Source organism: Plecotus auritus (genome assembly GCF_963455305.1).
Source record: "Plecotus auritus genome assembly, chromosome: 7".
NCBI classification, from domain to species: Eukaryota; Metazoa; Chordata; class Mammalia; order Chiroptera; family Vespertilionidae; genus Plecotus; species Plecotus auritus.
The window spans coordinates 66,051,874-66,076,105 of NC_137774.1; the positions used below are offsets into that span (position 1 = coordinate 66,051,874).

At 45.8% G+C, this 24,232-nt stretch overlaps 1 protein-coding gene across 2 annotated transcripts; it reads right to left on the reverse strand.

Moving 5' to 3' along the window:
* Positions 1 to 6,114: 6,114 nt before the first annotated feature.
* Positions 6,115 to 17,556, reverse strand: FUS (FUS RNA binding protein). Of its 2 annotated transcripts, none has more exons than XM_080681887.1 (15): positions 17,459 to 17,556; positions 16,004 to 16,028; positions 15,745 to 15,896; positions 14,869 to 15,010; positions 14,504 to 14,691; positions 13,604 to 13,811; positions 11,976 to 12,010; positions 10,513 to 10,545; positions 9,656 to 9,759; positions 8,704 to 8,833; positions 8,209 to 8,310; positions 7,719 to 7,842; positions 7,286 to 7,386; positions 6,911 to 7,058; positions 6,115 to 6,432 (listed from the first exon to the last, which is right to left on the reverse strand). In XM_080681887.1, the coding sequence occupies exons 1-15, from the start codon at positions 17,469 to 17,471 to the stop codon at positions 6,393 to 6,395; spliced, it is 1,545 nt and encodes a 514-aa protein (XP_080538013.1). In that variant the 5' UTR covers positions 17,472 to 17,556; the 3' UTR covers positions 6,115 to 6,392. The 2 variants fall into 2 exon arrangements, with proteins under 2 accessions (XP_080538013.1, XP_080538014.1); XM_080681888.1 differs by having other exon boundaries at positions 14,869 to 15,007; positions 17,459 to 17,538.
* Positions 17,557 to 24,232: the final 6,676 nt, after the last annotated feature.

Here is a 24,232-nt window from a genome sequence, read left to right on the forward strand (position 1 = left end):
TTGTGTGGTTTAAAAACAAAAACTTCCCAACCTCTGTGCAAGTGCCTTGCGTATAAAAAATAATCGATGACAGCTACTGTGTACCCCTTGTGTCTAACAGTACATATATTTTAAACTTCACAGAAACCTTACGAATCTCATGAGATGGGGCCATAGCTAACACTTCCTTGTACAACATATAATCTTAAAAAGAAAGGCTACAAAAACCAGTGCAGGCCTGAGGAAAAAGAGAAACTAAGTTTAAAATTTTTCTTGGGCTCTTGGCAGGTTTGGCTTAGTGGATAGAGCATCAGTCTGCGGACTGAAGGGTTCTAGGTTCAATTCCTGTCAAGGGCATGTACCTTGGTTGCAATCACATCCCCAGTGGTGGGTGTGCAGGAGGCAGCTGATCGATGTCTCTCTCTCATCAATGTTTCTAACTCTCTGTCTCCCTTCCTCTCTGTAAAAAACCAATAAAATATGTTTTTTTAAAAAGTTTTCTTGGGAACTTCCCTTTTCCTTTTTTTTTGGGGGGGGGGGGGGCAGGGATGGACACAGCAGAACTGAGTTCTACCAGTCTTTAAACAGCATTGAACCACATCCAGCACAGCCAGGGGTGAACCTGAGGAGGGGCGGTGAAGGATTAAAGAAAACAGAGAAGAGAATACAGTTGGGACCAGGTGGATCACTGTGTCTGGATGAGGAAACAGTGACCCTGCCTGTAAGCAGGATCTTTATTTTACAGTCAGATCACACAAAGCAAAACAAGGGCAAGATGTTTACAATGTTCTTGCAAGTTTCAGATCTGCTTCTTTCCTGTTGTTGCCATTCTCTGAATTCTATCAAGCCTTGTTTTGGCAGCACTCGCTGCACACCCCTGCAGCCCACATCCCTTAGCTACCTAGGACTGCAGGGTTTGACTATAAGGTCAAGCTTACCATAGCCTTTTGGCTATAATTGTGCTGGGAGAGCTTTGCCCCCCAAGCTGGGACTTGTATGTGGCTTTGCCACAAGTCAGTCCGAGGCTTGAACCTGTCCGAACACTGTAGCCACTCTCCACACAGCACCACATAGTGGTCAAGGACACAAAATCCACAGCCAAAGGATCCAGATTCAAATCCCTGCTCCACCTCTCACAGCTGAGATTCAAGGCCAGTTTGTGCCTCAACATCCTCACCTATAAGCAGGGAAATTAGGGCTTAATTCATCATTTACACCAACTGATCCAAAGCAAGTACACATTAATTTTAGTAATTATTTCTGAGATGTCCCTAGCTCCCCAATGGTTTAGAATATGATCTGAAATAATCCATTTTTTTTGCTCACATCTTTAAGCATATGACTGGGGGGAAAAGCAGAACAAAAGACAGTTTTGGCTGGCCTATACTGATTAGGAAAAAACCCACATGCAGGTCCCACCCTCCCTACCTTTTCCTTAACTCCTAGGTAGCATTATGTTAAAAATTTTGTACAGCCTTGACCAGTTTGGCTTAGTGGATAGAGCGTCGACCTACAGACTAAAAGGTCCCAGGTTCGATTCCGGTCTACGGCATGTACCTTGGTTGCGGGCACATCCCCAGTAGGTGTGCAAGAAGCAGCTGATCCATGTTTCTCTCTCATAAATGCTTCTAACTCTCCCTCTCCATTCCTCTCTGTAAAAATTAAAAAATAAAATATTTTTAAAAAAAGTTTTGTACAGCCTGGCCTGGGTGGCTCAGTGGTTGAGCATTGACCTATGAACCAGGTCAAGGTTCAATTCCTGGTGAGGGCCCATGTCCAGGTTGCAAGCTCGATCCCCAGTGTGGGGCGTGCAGGAGGCAGCCAATCAATGATTCTCTCTTCATTGATGTTTCTCTTTCGTTCTCCCTTCCTCTCTGAAATCAATAAAAAAATATTTTTTAAGAAGTTTTGTACAATTAAGCTCCCCATCACAGGAAAGGTAGAGGGAATTAGCAGAAAAGGAGTCTCTGCAGAACTTGAATGCGTGGCTTTAAGTATGCTACTGAATCAGCAGCAGCAGCAGCAGCAGCACCAGAGCTTGCACCCAACCTGGACCTACATACTGAATTAGAACCCACATGCCAACAAAATTGTCCAACGGTTTGCGTGCATATTCAACTTAGACACACAGCTACATAGAGGATTCGGCCCTGCCATCTCAGACTGGAGTCAGGTTTGCAGAGGCCTTCCCACACAGGGATTTGCCTTTTTACTCGAGGAGACAGCACACAGGATGGGCCAGCTTTCCCTCAAAATCTAAGGGGGTGGGGGCAGGTAAAAAAGCCTAGATCTAACAGAGAGCTCCCACCCTAAAGAGGCTGCAAAGCTCTAAGGACACTACACTGAACAGCTACAGGGAATCCAGGCAACTGAACAACACTGCCAGCCTGAAGTGTGTGCAGTGTTGGGTGGAAAAGCTTGACTCCTGCTCCCTTCAATGATTTATTTTCCCACACGCACCCCCCTAACCCCACCTTGGAATTCCCCACATAAAGCCGCCTAAATTTGGTCCCCCATTACAGCACAAGGAATCCCCAATCTTCAAGCCAACAGTCCAAGTTCTTTCCCTGTCTCTAGTTCCCACACTGGTGACTCTCAACTATGCTTCGCTAAAGAAGCCCTTTCTCTAGCACCAGGGCTAAAGCCACATTACAACCCAAGGAGCTGAGAGCACTATCCATCAGCAAATTCCTGCTCATGAGGAACACACTTTCCCTGCCTGTTCCTGGCCTCGAACAATGAGTATTTTATTTTTTATTTCAGAGAGGAAAGGAAAGGGAGATAGAAACATCAATGATCAATCACTGGTTTGCTGCCTCCTGCACTCCCCACATTGGGGACTGAGCCTGCAAGCCAAGCACGCAACACTGGGCATGTGCCCTGACTGGGAATCAAACCATGAACTCCCGGTTGATAGGTCAATGCTCAACCACTGAGCATGCCAATCGGGCAAACAATAGGAATTTTAGATTCAATGGTCTCCAAAAGCCCCTCTAAAACCATAGTATTGACAGTCTGACAATTTCTACAAGCCCTAAAGCCAAATCTGCTGGCAAGACCCACTGGACAGTTCCCTCAGTTCTTAATATGCCAACACCAAGAACAATAATTTTTGTGGACACTGTCAAATTATTTCCAAAAAGAAAAATTAAAAATTAAAGGTTTTCTACATACTGAGGGCCCGAAAGTAGTAGAGAGCTTGATTTCTGTAAAGACTGAGGAGGAATGGTTGCAGATGAGACCCCACCAAATTTAGCCTCTTGTTCCCATGCATAGTAGTATAGGAAGTGAGATCACAGCCCATGGTGGATCATTAAGAGACAGAGACCAAGTGGAAGCAAACATACCTGGATGAAGTAGAGTCTCATAGGGGCTGGACCCTAGACCTTAACTCCTGGTTAGTCTACCGATCAATGACTTAACCTCAGCCCTATATTCAAATCAATAAAACCTGGCCAGGACCAGCCAGCATGGCTCAGTAGTTGAGCATCAACCTATGAACCAGGAGGTTACAATCCAATCACATGTTTGGGTTACAGGCTCACTCCCCAGTGGGGGGGCATGCAAGAGGCAGCCTATCAATGATTTTCTCTCATCATTGATGTTTCTCTCCCTTCTTCTCTGAAATCAGTATTAAAAAAAACAAAAACTGGCCAGGCCCAGCATGTGATAGGATAAAAAGCTAAAAAGACTAAACTAAATCAAAGGGGACAAGCAGACCTATAGAATACCTCTTCCCACCCACAACCTTTATTTAGCCTGTCCCAATCCTAATCCTAATTCAAAAAAGCCAGGCAATTCAATAAAAATTTAATTAAAATAATAACAAAAAGAAAAGCCAGGCACCTAGTGCTTTAAGGTTTTCTCAAGCCCTAACCGGTTCAGCTCAGTGGATAGAGCGTCAGCCTGCGAACTCAAGGGTCCCAGGTTCGATTCTGGTCAAGGGCATGTGCCTTGGTTGCGGGCACATACCCGGTGGGGAGTGTGCAGGAGACAGCTGATTGATGTTTCTCTCATCGATGTTTCTAACTCTCTATCCCTCTCCCTTCCTCTCTGTAAAAAATCAATATATTTTTTTAAAAAGGTTTTTTCAATAATAATGAACTGGCAGCAGAACCAGCTCCTCAGAACCAACTTTTTCTGCTATTTTTGTCTACATCCATCCTAGAAAGGTCCCCACAATGGATCTACCCACTAATCAGATACCTTTTATGTAAGGGCTGGACAATATCACTGAAGCCCATTAAAGGACATTAAGTTAATACCAACAGTCCCACTCAGTATTCAGGTTTCACAAGGATCTTCAACATTTACCCCTAGGAGCAGGGACCAAGAAACCACAACCCCAGAACCCTACTAGGTGAGGCAGAAAAAAACTTCTGAGACCCAGATCAGGCCACTCAAACCAATCATTTGCGAGATCAAACAGCCAAGGAAAGAACTGCTATAATCTTGGCTCTAAATCCAAGGGCTTCTCACATGTACAAAGTCCAATTAGCCAATTCAGATCACTGCCTGGGAGCTCAGCCACTCAGCCTACTCTTGGTTTTTGAGCACCCCCACCCAGTGTAAAGCCAGAGCTTCTGTCTGGTCAGGGGAGACCTCAGGATGAACCAATCAACTCTTTAGAAAACACCGACAGCAAACAGCATACTTGACAATTTCAAAAGAGGAAAGCACTTTTTCACCAGGGCTCCCCGGCACCTTTTTGCTGCTGGCTCTAATTTTCAGTTCTATGTAACAAAAATGCATGCTCAACAAATGATTGCAGGTACAGCCAAGTTTTCTCAATTTGAGAATTGCGGGGGGTGGGGGGAAGTGGGGTCTCTGAGGGTCAGGAAAGGCATTCAAGTTTGAGAGGCATTGTTCTGAGATTTCAAACTCATCAGTTCCACCCTTTCCCCATCTCCAACACCACTACGTTGAAAGGGAGGACCTACTACCCACAATCATTAAAGCTCATACAAGCCTAATATCTCATAATAGCAATGACCTCAGCCTTCTGGGTACAGGCAGGATGTGAGAGCCAGGTAGACCACTGCCTCCCTGCATCTATCCAAGCCCCATCTTTAGGAAAACTAGGGGTGCACCTTGAAATATGCCTCTAAACTTCCTTTCCCAGCTAACCTTTCCCCTTACCATCTCCTTTCATTCGCAAACTGAGAATAAAACAGGGCAGAGGAAACTCATTGTGCTTAGCAGTTATCTTGCAGCCTTAAGCTCAGCATAGCCTAGATAACCACTAGACCCTTACATCAGCAGAACTGTTTGCAGCCAGCAGCTATCTATATATACCTATAGACTAGTATATAAAAGCCTAAATGACCTAAGGACCAGTCGCTATGATGCATACTGACCACCAGGGGGCAGACACTCAACACAGAAGCTGCCCCCTGATGGTCAGTGCATTCCCACAGCCAACCTCCAGAGGTCCCCTCCCCACCCCACCTCAGCAAGACAGCCTGATTACCAGCCAGGCTGAGGGACCCCACCCGTGCACAAATTCATACACTGGGCCTCCAGCCCACCTGCACCCAGGTGCCTGAAATAAAAGTTCCTTTGATACATTATGGCCTCAAGTCATAGGTGCATGACCCCAACCCACAACCTTCCACAAACGTCTTCCCTCAAATTTAGAATCCTCACATAAAAAAAGGTCTAAGCAAATGAACATTTGAGTTTGTTCCCTTCAGAAAAATGGCTTCAGATTGAAAATGAAGTCAGAACACTAGGGCTCAATCATTCTGATTCTCAGTCACATGACCCATACACTTTTTCTGTCTATAGCGAGGCCACACAACCCCTGCAGTATGTGCTGTTACTCTCCTTTGTGCAAAAGACCTGATTGCACCACCTCCCATGGTGGTCAAATTTGAATACTGACCCTAAAGGCAATTCTGATTTTAAAAAGTGTAAAAAGACCCAAGAGTCCTTAAAGAGGGTAAGGCTGCTGTAAACAGTAAATGCACTAAGACCAGCATGTAAATAAATGTGCTAAAAGTTGTTCACAGAGTTGGGCATATTTGGGGCAACACTCATGACATCACATGTTCATTTACCCTATTCATACACCCAACTTTGTGATGAGTTTAATCTCTACTTTTAAGGAGACCACTTGACTTTTTCTCCCCAGGACCAAGTATCAAACACTTTATTCCAGTTCCTGCTGGGCAGGATTATCTGAAAGAGGAAAACACCCCACATTCCTGACCTGGACATCAATCCTCTGAAGAGGGGGTAGAGATAGAAAATTTAACTAAAATGATGGTTTTTAATGGGAACCAGATATATGGTTACAAGTACATAGTCCGACACAAAAAACCCATGGGTGGGTCAGGAGTTGGAAAGTTACAAAACAACGAGGGTCACACTGGGTATAGAAGAAAAGCTGTTCCAGAACTTCAGGAGGCAGGCTAATATGGCCTCTCCCTGCGATCCTGTCTGTGGTCACCCCTGCAAAAAAGAGTATCCATTAAAATCCAAGTTACCAACCTTTCATTCCACCCCCAAAATACTAGCCCAAGAAATCTAAGTATTGAGTATACAGATTAGTTTCCAGAGATGACTTTCATCCCCTCCTTCCTTCCCCACTATGGTCACAATCTCAGTTTAACGATCTAACCCTCAATATGAAACAACTTTCTCAACAAAACCTTGCAATCCCACCCTAGCTGGTTTGGCTCGGTGGATAGAGCGTACGCCTGGGGACTGAAGTGTCCCAGATTTGATTCCAGTCAAGGGCACATGTCTGCATTACAGGCTCAATCCCCAGTAGGGGGGCGTGCAGGAGGCAGCTGATCAATGATTCTCTCTCATCGATGTTTCTCCCTCCCCCTCTCTGAAATCAATAAAAACGTATTTTTTTTAAAAAACAAAAAACCCTTGCAACCCCATGACCTGTTCAATTACTTTTATTTCAATTTAGTCTTACCTGGAGTCCATCTTGCCAGGGCCAAAGCCACCTCTGTCCCCACCACCCCGGCCCCCTCGGAAGCCCCCACGGTCCCCGCCTCGGCCTCGGTAGCCGCCCCGATCATAGCCTCCTCTGCCTCCACGACGATCATCTCCATAGCTACCCCCTAGGACAAAAGAAATATGATATATCATATCCCAAAATCCTCCCTACCTTCCCTTGAGCCTCTCTGCTTAAAATTAAGGGCTTTTTAAAAAATTAAATATTGTCAAAAGTATTACATATGCCTCCCTTTTCTTCCCCACTGACCCCTTCTAGCCCACCCCTACCACCAAAAAAATTAAGGGCTTTTTTGATCCCAAATTCTTATTACCAGCTCTGCCTTTCCCTTACCCATATGAGAGCCTCCTGGTCCCCCTCCTGGGCCATCTGGTTTAGGGGCCTTACACTGGTTGCATTCATTCCTCCAAGAGAAGTTCATGTTCTCGCATGTACTGAGGAAAAGTAAAAATTAACTTGTAGGGGTGGAGAGTAGGGCAAGACCTGGAATTAGAAATAGACTCAGACTCCAGTGACCTTACAGAAAGAAAATTGAGCCCTGAGGCCTCAAGAAAGGTAAAAAGGCTTGCTTCTCCAAAACAGGAACAAAAACTGCAAATTAGTGAACCCAGTCCAATACCTTTCCCACCTCAGTTCCCTTACCTAGGAGGTAAGCTCTTGGCTATCTCTATCACTGCAGCCTTGACTTTATTAGTTTGGAAAACACACAACTCTACCCTAACATCAAAGGGCACACATGTAAGACTAAGAAAAAAGTTTCACTCACGGATTAGGACACTTCCAGTCCCCAGCTCGCTGCTGTCCTCCACCGCCACCACCTCCACTTGGGAATCCTCCTCGGCCACCACCACCACTGCCACCACCTCCATAGCCTCCACGGCCCATGGGTCCTAGTGTAGATACAAATATGAGTCCGGCCCTAGCCGTTTTGGCTCAGTGGATGGAGCGTCAGCCTGCGGACTCAAAGGTCCCAGGTTCGATTCCAGTCAAGGGCATGTACCCTGGTTGCGGGCACATCCCCAGTAGGGGGTGTGCGGGAGGCAGCTGATTGATGTTTCTCTCTCATCAATGTTTCTAGCTCTCTCCCCCTCTCCCTTTCTCTCTGTAAAAAATCAATAAAATATATTTTTAAAAAATATGGGTCCGGCCCCCTTCCATGTTTAGTTAACCTAACCTTCTTTTCTATGCAAGCCCTCACAATGCTCCCCCCTCTTCCCATCACCTCTTTACACTAACATCACGAAATAGCTCCTCACCTCCTCGCCCTCGGCCTCCACGACCATTGCCACCACCTCGATTGAAATCTGCACGCCGAGTAGCAAATGAAACCTTGATAGGATTCCCAGAGAATTCTTTACCTAAAGAAATAAAGGGGGTGTGCAGGAAGCAGCCGATCAATGATTTTCTCTCCCTATCACTCTCCCTTCCTCTCTGTAAAATCAATAAAAACATATTCCCAAAAAAAGGGGGGGGGGCTTTTTATTATGACCCATGGGTCTAAAACAAGCATGTCTAAAACAGATGCCTAATTTGACATGCTTGGAAAAGAACACTAGATACAATCAACAAGGTAAGACTCTGCCTTCCTGAAAAGGTTTATAATCTAAAGAGATATAAGAAAAAATAAAGACTACTTGAAGTAGCACATAGTACAAATGTTTAAAGACTCAAAGAAACCCTCAAAATGTAGTCAGTTTCCCAAGGCTTGCTTGCCGGATCTCCCCACCTGACACCAGCCTCCTCATACATACCATCAAACCAGTCAATAGCTGCTTTAGCAGAAGGTGGGTCATCAAATGATACCGTTGCCTCTCCCTTCAGCTTGCCTGTTTCCCTGTCTGTGTACAGATTAATCATGGGTTGTCCTGTTTTCTTATTTGTCTGAAAAAGGCAACATGAGATAACATCAGGCTTACAGAACATAATAGTTCTACCCACCTTCTAACTTCCTCCTCCAGAACCTGAGGTTCATCGTAACCATACATCAGCTCCTCTCTTCCCAGTTACTAGTTCCCATCTCACATGTAACTTGAATGAAAATCAATGACTCCCATTGTCTTTCACATCATATCCTATATAATAAAAGCCTAATATGTATGCTAAGTGTCTGGTTGTCCATTCAACCAATCAAAGTGTAATATGCTAATGATATGCTAAGGCTGCTCAACTGCTTGGTATGACATGCACTGACCACCAGGGGGCAGATGCTCTGACTGGTAGGTTAGCTTGCTGCTGGGGTCCGGCTGATCAGGACTGAGCAAGACCAGCCGGACATGCCCTGGAGCCCTCCTGCGGTCCCTCCCCAGCTGGCCAACCTCCCGCATCTCTCCCTGGCCCCGACACATACTGGTAGGGTCCCTCGGTCTGGCCTGCACCCTCTTGCAATCCAGGACCCCTTGGGGGATGTCGGAGAGCTGGTTTCGGATTGATACTACAGGCCAGGCTGAGGGACCCCACTGGTACACAAATTCGTGCACTGGGCTCTAGTTAGAGATAAAACTAGTTAAAGATAAAACTAATTCAAAAGTCTAGGATAGTCCTTTTATCAACTGTTTTTGTGTTAATTCTTTTAGAAAATAGCAACAGCAAATGCTCCTTACTCATCAAATTAAGTTTATAACCATCAAGACATTTATTTTTACTAATGTGTGAAATCCAAAAGTCTGAAACAGATAGAAAGCACCCACCCTGCTCCACAAGTACCTTAATAATACCAATCTGCTTGAAATAATCAGCCACAGACTCAATTGTAACATTCTCGCCCAGGCCTTGCACGAAGATAGTGTTGTTGTCTGAATTATCCTGTTCTGTTTGTGTAATGCAGAAGAAAACATGAATTAGAAAACAAGCAAAGATAAAATGAGTCAGTGACTCTTCACCTAATACCTGACACTAAATTTCAAAGGAAAAAATTCTAAAATAACCAATATAATTTGGTTTACATCAGACAAACAAAAAAAAAACACATCTCTTATTTTTTATTATTTGAATGTCTATATGGTACCCATTTCACAAATTTAAAATTAGTTCTACAACTATTCTTTCACACATGTTAATACCCATTACAGAAACCAGGGCTCAAATTAACTGCCAAAGATCACACAATTAAGTATACCAGTATTTGTAAAACTCTTAATTGAAGACCTCAAGGTAAGAAATCTATTTTACACTAAAATCCAGTACAAGCATCATCAAAACAATGATACACTAAATGCTTCCCTGTTATGAGTCTTTTGTGTTCACTAATTTGGTCATGATTCACATCTTAAAAACCTCTACTTTAAACCAGCAGTTCTGGTGCATGGACCATACAGATGTATCAGCACTCTAGAGACTTGTTAGATATGCAAGACTATTTATTGGGCCTCCTCCCAGACCTACTAAATTGCTGGTGGAGTAAACTACATCAGTTATTTCTGATACATGTTTATTTATAAATCACTAACTACAGCTACACCTAAACTCCCTCCTTCCCTTCCTTTTCCCTCCTCTACCCCTGCTCTTTCTCAAAAAACATCCAGAAAAGGTCCCGATACCATGTTAGCCACCTGTGGACTCACCAGAGTCATGACGAGATCCTTGGTCCCGAGGGCCTTAAGTAACATTGGGGGGAAAGAAAAAACAAGGAAAGAGGAGTCGTTAGTCAACAGGTAGAGACTGACAAGGCAAAAACTTAAAACCAAATCCAAACTTGCAAAATATCAGTTAAGTGCTCACAGTCTCACTCCAAACCCCAGAGAAAATCCTAGGCATGGCTGGGGAAGAAGACACAGGCCCCTTTTCTTAAGATCTGTATGTAACTTGAGTCCCCACAGGGACAACTCCGCACTTCAGAAAATGCTGCCTCCCCCAGCTCAGGCTCGGAAATGTCCTCAGCACCGATTGGGGGGAGGTGGGAGGCCAAAAGGGAAACTCACTGAAGTTAACAAACCAACTCATAACTTGGCCCTGTTCTCTCACCCCAGAGAGAAATGGGCTCACCACCAGCAATGTGATATGCATCCATCCAGTTTCTCCATACTTTTAACACCAAAGACACTTATCCCTTGTGGAACAATTTTTAATTTCTTCTTTAGAAACCATTCTTAAAACCATGTTGTTTCCCCAAAACCACATATGAAAATTTAAAAAATTAAAAACATATATAATAGTTTTATTTCCATAATGCAGCCTATTTTTTTCCAGAGACCATCTTTGACCAAAGTTTCTCTGAATTCACCATATATACACACTGTACCCACATTCAATGACACCAAAATCATGAACCCGGGCCTTTGGTTTTAAATGGTGAGACAAATCAAGAAACCTTTTGTTAACCAAACCAGAAAAGTTCCAGCTTACTGGCAGACTTCTCAAATTTGCCATTTTTTATGAATTCAGTTTGTGCTGTTTAAGACCTGGTTATTTCCCATGAGCCACACATGCTCCCAACCTTTCTGTGGTCCACACCTTCCTTTCCACAGCTAGTTTCTATTTGCCCATCTGAGTTGTTTAAATACATATATGTAGAATTGAATTGACACCATTCAGTATTTAATATATAAATACTGTATATACCAACTTCACCATTCTCAGGGCAGTATTTCACATGCCTCTTCCAGAATTAAAACACTTAGAGGTTGTCACACTTTTACACATATGCATACAAATACATACACACACACACACACACCCTGAACACACTGATCAAAAAGGACCCTAGAGCCAAGTTTGTTCGTGTTCCAGCACACTCTCCAGTTTTTCATAATGCCATGGTCACTAAGTACCAAGTGTGGCAACACTCATTAAACACCTATTGACCTGAGTCAAACCAATTTGGTGCAAGACGACTGCTGAGTCTTACCCCTGCCTGCCTCGTTAGCACACATCTGGCAGATGGCATTCTACCCCACCCCTTTCTGGAGGTGGTTCTGGACACTTCAAAACCTTTGACACTTAAAACACGCTAAGACATCTGGCAAATGAACAATCAGACAAAGCATTGCTGGGAGAGTTGGGAATTTTGGAAACTCTGTTCACTTACCACCAAATTTATTGAAGCCACCACGATCACTTCCGCTGGAGAAGACAAGTTAGAAGAAAGGACATGAAGCTTCCAACAGCTACAAACGGGCGTTTTTTTGTTTGTTTGTTTTTTGTTTGTTTTAGTATTCCCCAAACAAGGGTATTGTGTTTTAGGAAAAAGATACAAGTGGCTACTAAAATACATTCCTCTTCCTGACCACCCCTTGTCTGACCTTTGAGCATGTCACACACACGTGTGCAAATTTCTTAGACACAGTTTTTTTTAAGAATTTTGCTTTAAAAGGTTATATATCTATTTCCTCTGGAAAAAAAATGACGCATTTTCCTTGGTTGGTCTTCTGACGTAGCAGATGTTTTTTCCTCTTGTTGCACGTAAGTGGTTGACAACCCAGTAGTTGGTTTAAAAACCCTACCCCCAATTTACCCAGAAGACATTTCACACCAGGCTGGGGTAGCCCTGAACACATTTTTGTGGTTTTTGCTTTGAAAGCAGCAAGCAGACCCAACCCCATTCCATAAAAAGTCAAAACCAAAGGCAATTTCCCCTTAAAGCGAGACAAACTTAGCTAACTAAACCCTATCCTAGCTACTGAGCCGTTTTTTATTTCCCCCAACCACCGGGGTCACCCCTTCTACACTGCGAGAAGAGTGGAGTATTTTGCAATGTCACCTTTCATACCTGTGGCACATAAAATGCAGAGCAAGTTAACAGTCACATAACAGTTGTTTTTTCTTTTTAAAGTTTTGCATTAAACACACGCACACAATAGAGTTTTCCTCATTTCTGTACGGTTTTTGAGATTGCCCCCACCCACCCTCTGAATACTTACCATATATAAACTTTCACTTTAAAACCCTACTTTTTCAAAAAAAAAAAAAAAGAGTAACACACTGATGACATCCCTCCCCTTTTCAAGGGAGACAGGAGTATGGTCCTTCTAATAATATTTACCAACAGATTTGACGCATGCTTTAACATCAAATCGAAGGTTTTACTTCAAATCAACTACAGCGGGAAGGGAAGGTCCAGTTGGACAGGTAACCAGGGGGAGCAAATATGTGGGATACAACTGTCCAGTGTGTTTTGTCCAAATGGTCTGCACACTTCAATAGCCCCACAAAGCAAGTCAGAAACAAAATCATCACTGTCAGTCAAATTACTGCAAATAAAGCTCGTGGATTCAAATGACTACAGAATATGGGAAGAGTAGTCAAATCCTGGAAGCTGAAGTCAGATTCACCATTAACAACTCCCTTAAAGGACACATGGGAACACAAGTAACAAGTTTCCCTATTACCAGGAGTGGGATCATCGGTTTCCCTTGCAGAGAAAGAAGCCTTTACTTCCATGTTTCCTGCCTAGGATATCAATGACTCCAATCCATACACATCCATGTTTTCCCTTTTCCTTTGGAAATGTGTCAATACTCAGAGGTGTGGGTTCAGGCTCCCAAGCTCTCACAAAAATAAAATGGGATGGAGGAATAAACAGTCTATGCCCCCCTGTATCAAAGCCATGACAAATCCCTGTAAGACTAACCATGCTCTAAGGTACTGAATTCATGCAACCCACCACTCCCCCCCACACCCGCCGTGATGTTACTCCCTGGCTCACAAGACACCTACCCCATGCCGCCTCTGCCTCCACGGCCACCTCCACGACCTCTGGGTTCATAGCCACCACTGCTGCGGTTGTAACCACCGCCACCGCCCCGGCCTCGTCCCCCACGGTCCTGCTGGCCTCCCCCGTAGCCACCGCCACCACCACCACTTTGGTCCTGATTGCCATAACCGCCGCCACCACTCATGGAGGACTGATCTTGGCCATAGTTACCTGTCAGAAAGAAAAGATACCTTAAGAGGAAAAACAAAACAAAACAAAACAAAAAAATGCACTGTGAAATGACATAAAACAGTTCAACCAACCCGGGAATAAGTGACTAGAAATAGAGAGACAGCCAAAACCGGTTTGGCTCAGTGGATAGAGCGTCGGCTTGCGGACTGAAAGGTCCCAGGTTCGATTCCGGTCAAGGGCACGTACCTTGGTTGCGGGCACAACCCCAGTAAGGGGTGTGCAGGAGGCAGCTGATCGATGTTTCTCTCTCATCGATGTTTCTAACTCTCTATCCCTTTCCCTTCCTCTCTGTATAAAATCAATAAAATATATTAAAAAAAAAAAAAAAAAAGAAATAGACAGCCCGGCCAGTGTAGCTCAGTGGTTGAGCATCAACCTATGAACCAGGAGGTCACAGTTCAATTCCCATTCAGGGCACATGCCCAGGTTGTGGGATCAATCCCCAGTTGAGGGTGTGAGGAAGCAACCGATGAATGCTTCTCTCATTGATGTTTTTCTCTCTCTCTCCCCCCCCTCCCTCCTTCTCTGTAATCAATAAAAACATATTTAAAAAAAGAGAGTCAGGAAATAAGAAATCAAGACTTTTAAGAACCCTTTTAGGGCAAGAACCAGGCAGAATATCAATCTTTATAGAAAACAGATATGACACAAAACTGAAGACACCTTCTCACCTCCTCCACCCCCTCCGCCACCTCCACTGCTACTGTTGTACTGGTTCTGCTGTCCATAGCCCTGAGGAGGATTATAGGAGCTTTGCTGCTGTCCATAGCTAGGCTGCTGTCCACCATAGCCAGACTGCTGACCATAGCCCCCACTCGGGGGCTGCCCATAGTTGCTGCTCTGAGAACTGCTACCATAACTAAGGAAAAGGAAAAAGACAGAATTATAATGCCAACATGTCCACTACTTCCTTTCACTTTTGGTACATCCCCATTCTCTAAATCCAACAAAGACACTCTCCCCATTACTACTTATAATTGCTCCTATTGGGGTCACATCATTTCTTATCAATTCATCCCTCTCCACAACTTCTTACCTTCCCGAGGTGCTGCTAGGAGCTGGCTGCTGGCCATAGCCAGGGTAGGACTGCTGCCCATAAGATGACTGAGAACTCTGGCCACCGCCATAGCCACCAGTTGAGCCATATCCCTGGGGAGCTGACTGGGTGCCATAGCCTGCTATAAAGAAAAAAGAAAGGAAGTCACAAAAGCTAAGAGGAAAAAGAAAAGGCAAAGAATGATGGGGAAAAACCTTACATATTACCTAATGCTACTATGTTTTAAAAGCCAGCTTCTTAGAAGCTACTTAGAAATTGTGCAAATTGTAGTCAAAGTTACCCTTCTCTTCTACCCTAAGGCTAATGTTCCAACTTCTACCAACTTCAGAGTTCCAATCTCATCCCACCCATCCCAAAGCCAGTCTCCAGCACCACCACTAACCACAGCCCGAAATCCCTAGTCATTAACATCATTTCAACCTGTTCATGTGTTTGCACTACAAGTAGGACAACCCGTATTATTTATACTTCAGGGAAAATTTCACCTCTCACTGCAGCATATGACATTTAATAGTCTAACTTCAAACATCTTCAGGCAAATCATTTTCTACCTATAAGTATTAAAAGCCTAAAACTTTCTCCCCTTTAGCGAATACTTCCCCCACGCATTTCACTTTCATGCTGAGGTGAAATAGGGAAAAGTGCAGTATAAATAGAAAGTAAAAAAAGAAAAGAAAAGGAATCAGAATTACAAACCAATAAGCATTTTTGTTTGAAAGGACTCAGAGTCTTAAAGGTTGGATAAGGGAAAAGAAACATGGGACAGTTTCAACATTTCAGCACTGCTCAGGGGTTAAGAAAAGCAACATTCAGATCGAGTAGGAAGAGGCGGGTGACCCACTTAAGAGGACTCACTGTTCTGGGTCTGTCCGTAAGAACCATAGGTGCTCTGGCCATAGCCTGAAGTGTCCCCAGACTGGCTGTAGCCACCATAACTCTGCTGTCCATAGGGCTGGTTGCTCTGCTGGGAATAACCCTGCCCAGGCTGGGTGGGGTAGGCCCCATAGCTGGAGAGGGGGGGTGGGGAAGAAAAAAAAAAACAAAAAACAGCAATCAGGAAAACATAGTAACTCCTGCCCTCTGCAAACTTTGGAAGCCCAGAAATGACACTCACCTTTGGGTTGCTTGCTGGGTATAGTCTGCAAAAGAAAAATACAATTATATCACTTTCAGCCATTCCTAAGAAAGTAGAACACAATAAAGAAAACGCAAATTTCTACAGAGACCTTTTTGGATGGAAATACCAATTTTGGTGGACAGCCACAATTTTCCACAAATTCGATTGGCCTCAGGAACCGCACAAATCTACACACATCTCCTTTTCATGCCCACTCCAGGAGGAAGGTATCACCAAGAATTAAGCTGAAGTCAGGGCTATATAAGTGGGATGGGTTTTAATTACAGCTGGAAGCAGGAGGCAACAGTGTTCGGGATGTGGCCACTCTCTCAACCAAAGAACAAAACTAAAAGAACAAGCATGTCTCCACAGAGGCCATCCACCCTTCGCACAATTTGAAGACTAGGAAGTGGACTTTTAATGCAGACAGGTAACCAAGAGAACTCTAACCCCACATGACAGAGATCATCACCAAAGTGCTCGCCTCAAGAGACAAGTCCATTGGTACTCAAGTCCCCAGCCCCGTAGCTCCAACTAAATCCGCTTTCTCATCGCCCTGCCTTCCCCGGAGCTGAGGGGGTACTCGGAGAACCAAAAGTAGTGAAAGCGCTTTTAAGACGCCAGTATGAAGGCGCACCAGCCAGATCAACTCCTCTCCTCCGCACAGTACACGGGGCGCTTCCCCCGCAGGAAAAGGGCAAAAGAACAAGGAGAGGGTGTGGCCTGGGGCGGTCGCTCCTTTCCGTTCCCACCTCAGAAAGAGGGAATTTGGGCGGGAACACGCTCGGACCCGGTCCCCAAGTCCGTAGGAACCACCACCACCCGCCGTTAGGCGGGCACGCGGCCCGGGATCCCGAACCTCGGCCCCGCGCCGCGTGGCAACCCAAGAGGGAATGGGGTGGTCCCGCCCCTTCCCGAGGGACCCGTGGGAGGGTGGGGGGGACCGAGGTCCATGCGGGACGGGCACCGCGCAGTCTTTAGCCAAGAGAGGGTCTCGCGACAAAAAGGGCCAAAAAGAGGCGGGAGGGGGCTTCGCGCCGCGAAATGGGGGGGAGGGGCCGGCAGAGCGCGTGCGCGCACCGAGTGCCCGGATGCAGCACTGCGACAAAGCGGCCCGAGCGCAGGGCTGGGAAGCGGGGGAAAGGGGGCTACAGGGGCCGAGCATTTCCTTCCGTATCTCACATTTCATGTCACCAAGAACCGTGCCTCCCAACCCTCACCTCAAGGAACAGGACTGCGAATGGAAGACCTCCCGCCCCGCGCAAGGCATCGGAGCAGAGAAACAAGATGGCGACCTCGGCTTCCTCCTCCACCCTTCTATGCTGCTTCCCGCCACAGAGGTACCAGATCCTACACGCTATCACCGCCCCGGTCCCACCGAAAAACATAAGCCCAGCTGGGAGGGAACGAGCCCGGGTCGGCGCGCCGCCACCGCCTCGCGCTCTTACATACCGTTTGAGGCCATGTCGGCGCACGCGCACACAGGCCGACAAGCTACAAAACCCCCACACCACACAGCGCCGACGCCTCGAGGACTGAGCGCCCCGCCGCCTGCGCCGAGGTTTATGTATGCCTCCCGCCTACGTACCGCGGAGGAATGTACCAAATGCGGAAAGCCAAGAGGTAGTATGGTTGCTTTCCTAAAACTCTTCAGAAAGTATAGAGGGCCGAGCAGGCAGAAGGGAAGCATATTAGCTAAGAACCTAAGAATCTTCAAATAATATATATAATCATGTCTTTTCTAACAAAGAACTCCGATTCGCTCTCGAGGATAGCCCACGATTACCTTCACCCCTAACAAGACATAATGGTATAGTCTAATTACCCTCGGGGGCGGGGCGAGGGGCCAGGGCTTCTGTGGACTGAACTGTAGTCAAAGGGAGAGTCGCCGGGCGGAACCGAAATTCCTTTGGCTGACGCGTTTCGCTGGGCCCTACTTTCACTCTGGATGGCGAGCTCCTGTGCCCATTGCTCAAAGGTTTCTCCCCGACAGCACACTCCGACCCTCTCCCTGCGTCTCGGTTTTCACTTCACCGTCTTTCATATATATATATTTTTTAATTGATTTCAGAGAGGGAGAGGGAGATAGAAACATCAATGATGAGAGAGAATCGTTGATCGGCTGCCTCCTGCACGCCCCACACGGGATTGAGCCCGCAACCCGGGCTTGTGCCCTCCTGACCAGGAATCTAACGGTGACCTCCTGGTTCATTAGGTCCACACTGGCCAGGCTGATTGATGCTCAACCACTGAGCCACACTGGCCGGGCCACTTCACCGTCTTTAGGGATTGTGTTTCTTTAGTCCTTACCAGGATTTGTGGACTGTGACTTTTTAAAAATATATATATTTTATTGATTTTCTTACAGAGAGGAAGGAAGAGGGATAGAGAGTTCGAAACATCGATGAGAGAGAAACATCGATCAGCTGTCTCCTGCACATCCCCTCCTGAGGATGTGCCCGCAACCAAGGTACATGCCCCCGCCCGGAATAGAACCTGGGACCCTTGAGTCCGCAGGCCTATGCTCTATCCACTGAGCCAAACCAGTTAGGGCTGGACTGTGACTTTTTAAAAATATTTTTTATTTTTTGTAATATATCTTTATTGATTTCAGAGAGGAAGGGAGAGGGGAGAAAGAGATAGAAATATCAATGATGAGCCCTAACCGGTTTGGCTCAGTGGATAGATTGTTGGCCTGCGGACTGAAGGGTCCCAGGTTCAATTCCTGGCAAGGGCATCAGTTATTGTGGATCTTCACATTGGTTCCTTGGTAGGGCTTCAGGGAAATAAACAGAGATCCCTACTCTAATCTCTATGCAAGGGTCCAGAGGGACTGGGCTTTCTCGTCCCAAGGCTAGTCGGGGGCAAAGCTGTGACGGTTTGGGTGGGAGATCAGTGCTGGACCAGACTAGGATCCAGGGGTCCTGGCTAAATCTTATGCTTTCTTGCAGGTCAAAAAATTACAATCAGCCTGTCAGCTTGGTTGTGGGCACATCCCCAGTAGAGGGTGTGCAGGAGGCAGCTGATCGATGTTTCTCTCTCATTGATGTTTCTAACTCTCTATCCCTCTCCCTTCCTCTCTGTAAAAAAATAAGTAAAAAAAAAAAGAAAAAATATATATATATATGAAATATCAATGATGAGAGAGAATCATTGATCGGCTGCCTCCTGCATGTCCCCTACTGGTGATCGAACCTGCAACCCAGGCATGTGTCCTTGCCCGGAATTGAACCCAGGACCCTTCAGTCCACAGGCCAACACTATCCACTGAGCCAAACCAGCAAGGGCTAAAAATATTTTTATTTATTTTTAGAGAGAGAAGAAGGGAGAGGGATAGAGAGAAACATCAATGAGGAAAGAGAATCGTCCATAGGCTGCCTCCTGCACCCCCCCACTGGGGATCTAACCCACAATTTGGGCATGTGCCAGACTGGAATCCAACCGTGACCTCCTGGTTCATAGGTCCACTCCGACCAGGCTGATTGTAATTTTTTGACCTGCAAGAAAGCATAAGATTTAGCCAGGACTCCTGGATCCTAGTCTGGTCCAGCACTGATCGCCCACCCAAACCGTCACAGCTTTGCCCCCGACTAGCCTTGGGACGAGAAAGCCCAGTCCCTCTGGACCCTTGCATAGAGATTAGAATAGGGATCTCTGTTTATTTCCCTGAAGCCCTACCAAGGAACCAATGTGAAGACCCACAATAACTGATACTTGTATAGGGCTTAGGTGTTTTCAAAATGCACAGTTAATTATTTTCCATCACAATCTTGTGAAGAAAGTAAGGGTATCTCCATTTTATAGGTAAGAAAAGTGAGACTCAGAGTCCAAGTGCAGCTAAGGCTCTGAGGGCTTGATTCAAATCCAGCTCTATGTGGGTGAAAAACACTCCTTTTGTTGATTCCAGGGATACTTTGCAGTGTTCTGAAGCCTGTTGACTCCCTGTGAGACCAAGGACAAAAAGTGAAATTCAAATTAACTTGGCAACTTGCACTCTAATCAGCCTAGCCTAGAGAAGGAAACTTGAATGTATCGAATAAAACAAGACAAAGGAAATTGTTCCTGGTACACATGCAGATTTTACTTCCCAACGTACCTTTGACCTGGGTTCCAGAAGTTCCTTTTTAGGTTAGACACGTTTTCCGGGAGAAAAATTGAGAGGTATTCCCTAGGCCTGCCCACAAACTTCTACTAACCCCCTGAATGAGGCCCTGATGGCCTTTGAACACCCTGTCACCCACCCAGATTGGGAGGGCAATGTGACTCTGGAGTGAGGGGAAAGGAAGTCCACCACTCATTCATTCATTCTACAAATATTTATTAAGTATCTACAGTGTTCCAGGCACTGTTCTGGGACCTGAGGATGCACTAGTGTACAAAATAAATGAAACAGATTCTCTTTGAGAACATCAGGCAAGGATTCGAGGATTCACCACATCTGCTCTTCACACAGAAACTCCAGAACAAGCAGAGATCAGTGAACAAGAAGAGCCTCAGCTCAGAACAGGTAGGAAGGAACAGGGGAGCAGCTGTGATGGCTTCAGGAATCCTGGTGAACATAGAGAAGGAGGTGACTTGCCCCATCTACCTGGATCTCCTAAAAAACCCCATGAGCCTGGACTGTGGGCACGCTTCTGCCAAACCTGCATCACTGCAAAATAAATGAAACAATTTAATAACAAAGCTAACATTTAATAGTGAAATATTTATATCCTATATAATAAAAGGCTAATATGCAAATAGACTGAATGGCAAAACAACCGGTTGCTAAGATATGCATTGACCACCAGGGGATGCTCACGGAACATGGCAGGCATTGGCAGCAGGCAGCAGAGCGCAGAACATGGCGGGTATCAGCCGCGATGGGATGGTGGTGCAGGTGAGCGGGGTCACCAGACCAAGGCAGGGTGCCGGTCACTGTCATCGGCACAAGCCTCAGGTGATTACTGAAAATTCTTTGCTCCCCCGCGCTGCAGTCCTGCCCAGCACTCACACCCGCTGTCGGCGCCCAGCACTGGTCCCAATCGCTTGGCATCATCAGTGGGTGCAAGCAGCAGCTGATGGCCCTGATCGCCCCTGAGGGCTTCTCCATCTTCCCCTGTGCCCACCACAGCCTCGCAGCCCACAGTTCTTTTCAAGGTTCACGAATTCATGCACTGGGCCCCTAGTATTAAATATATAATATTTTAATAGGGTAACACTTTGGTAAATCTTGCCAAGTGTCAGGCACTCTTCTGAGTGCTTTGAGTATAACTTGTTTAATCTTATTCCTCACAATAAAAGGTTGATGTGAGGATTACACTTTACAGATGAGCAAATAGGCACAGAAATGTCAAAAAAAAGCTGTGCCCTGGGCCTTCTGCAGACAGATAGTGGCAAAGCCAGGTTCTCAACCCAGGCAGCCTGGCTCAGAGTTCCTGCTCTTAACCTCTATGCTTCCACAAACATCACTTGAGCACTACATAAATTGTACCAAGCCTGCAGCATTCCTGGCAAGAAAGATAAGATCCAGCCCAGCCCTGGCTGGTTTGCCTGCGGACTGAAGGGTCCCGGGTTTGATTCCAGTCAAGGGCATATGCCTGGGTTGTGGGCTCGATCCCCAGTGGGGGACAAGCAGGAGGCAGCCAATCAGTGATTCTCTCTCATCATTGATGTTTCCATCTCTCCCTCTCCCTTGCTGTCTGAAATCAATAAATACATATATATTTTTAAAAAAGATCCAGTCCAGCCCTAGCCGGATTGGCTCAGTGGATAGAGCCTCAGCCTGCAGACTGAAGAGCCTCAGGTTCAATTCCAGTCAAGGCCATATGCCTGGGTTGTGGGCTCGGTCCCCAGTAGGAGGCGTGCAGGAGGCAGCCAATCAATGATTCTCTCTCATCATTGTTTGTTTCTCCCTCTCCCTTCCTCTCTGAAATCAATAAAAACATATTTAAAAAAATAAAAAAGATCCTCGCCCTGGCTGGGTGCTCAATTGTTTGGAGCGTTGTCCCAAAAGGTCTGGGGTTCAATTCCTGGTCAGGGCACTTATCTGGGTTTCAGGTTTGATCCCTGGTTGGGGTGCATACAGGAGGCAACTGATCAATGTTTCTCTCTCTCTCCCTCCCCCTGCCTCTCTAAAAATAAATGGAAACATATACTCGGGTGAGGATTTAAAAAAAAAAATCCAGTCCCTGAACCACAGGACCTTATGGCCAGTGGGTGAAATGTGGGCAAGATGCACAGAGCCCAAAGGGTACTTGAATCAAATGTGTTAAGTGCTGTAACGTGGAATCAAGGACTCTGAAAACCCAGCAGGGAAAGCAAGTCATCCATCAGATAAACAAGCACAGAAGAGGTGAGAGAGGTGGCAACACTGAAGCCAGGCCATACAGTATAAATAGGAGTTCACCCAACAATGAGAGGAAAGAGTGTAATAGATAGAAGAAATGATAAAGAGAAAGGCATGGGTGAGGAAAGGCACCAACGGGGCAGAGTGGCAGGAAATAACAGGCTCAAATCGTGACCTCTAAAAGGTTTCTTCAGGCTTACCTCTCAGTGGGCCTTTCCCAGGTCACATAACACAGGGCCTCTCACTTCTTAAAAGTCTTCTTTTAAAGTCTCCTTACATGACATCCCTGCTCCTGGCCCTCCCACCTTTTCCACTGTTGCCAGAAGCTAATTCCAGCAGGTCATAAATGCAAGAAGTTCATCAAAAGGTTGGTGGACCTTGAGCCTTCAGCAAGGACTGGAAAATACATATTATTGCCTGTTGGAAATGGCTAAGGGCATTTCCCCAAACCTGAAAAGGATGCATAAATGATTGCTTGCTGCCAGACAGCTGAGGGCATTTCAATCTACATGTTATTGCCTCCTACTGGCCAAACACCTGAACAGCCGTAGGCAGTACCCCCAATCTGACAATGGATTCTGTATACTAAACCTTGCCTTTGATATGTATACCTACCTTGCTTTAGGACAATTTGTGTTAATAAAAAGCAAGGGGTCCAGAGAGACAGGAGAACTTGGTTCCTACAGCCAAGTTCCTCTGGCCCCCCAAAATGTCTTCCAAAATTATGTTTCATCTCCAGACTCTTTAATAATTTATAGCAGCCCTTCTCCAGATTCCTGAACACTTCTAGATGCTGGACAAGACCCCCGGCACACTGTCACTCTGTCTCCCCTTTAGGTGGCCCTTTAGTTAGCCGTGCCTTCCAAAGTTCTGTGTTCAGCCTTCTGTGCTTCTCCCTTGTGACACAAGGCCCCAGCTGCGGTGGCCTCATGTGAAATGCAGCCTGCAGACAGGTTCTGTGTAGCTAAAATTTTGTTTTTAATTTTTTTTAACCAGTTGCCAACACTAGAAATAGTGCAAAAATCCAAACTTCTTGTTTTTCTTGAAAATTGAAGTCTGGCCATCCTGGGCCCACTTTCCCACATCACAAGGTCAGCTGCAGCCAAAAGCAGCTGGCCACGAGCCTGCAGTTCACTACGTCCTCCTTCCTCCCTATTTCTGACATGGAAGCCAGTGTCAATTGCCATTTATGTCAGGTGTTTAATGCAGTTTTTCTTAGAGCAGAGTTACTAGAGAAAGCAAGGGAAACATTTCTTCCCTCAGACACAGGAAAACAAAAGGAGGCCCTGGTTTTCAGCCGCCAGCTGGCCCTTGGTAGCAGTGGGGTTTATTAGTTCCCAGATCCAGGGCTCTTTTTATTCATTTATGTTTTTAATTCTTTTTTTTAAGGTGTGTTGTTTTTTTAATTCCCAGATCTCGGATTCTTTTATTTTATTTTATTTGTTTTTATTGATCCATTGTCAGAGAGGAAGGGAGAGGGAGAGAAAGATAGAAACATCAATGATGAGAGGATCATGGATTGGCTGTCTCCTGCACACCCCCCACCAGGGATCGAACCAGCAACCTGGGCAAGTGTCCTTGACTGGAATTGAACCTGGGACTCTTCAGTCCGCAGGCTGACGCCCTATCCACTGAGCCAAACCAACTAGGGTTCAGATCGGGATATTTAACCTCTTTTGTGCCAGAGTCTAGTGATGTCTGTGGACCCCTTCTTAGAATAATATGTTTAAACTAGTGACCCAGGGCATGGATTCGTGCACATTAAAAGGAAATTAATTAGAAGTTGGCCTGTGGGGCAGGACTGAGCTAGATGGGCCAGACAAACCCTAAAGCCACCCCCCACAGTCCCTCTCTGGCCAGCGGCACCTGGGATGGCGCCGTGGCTCAAATGGCGTCTG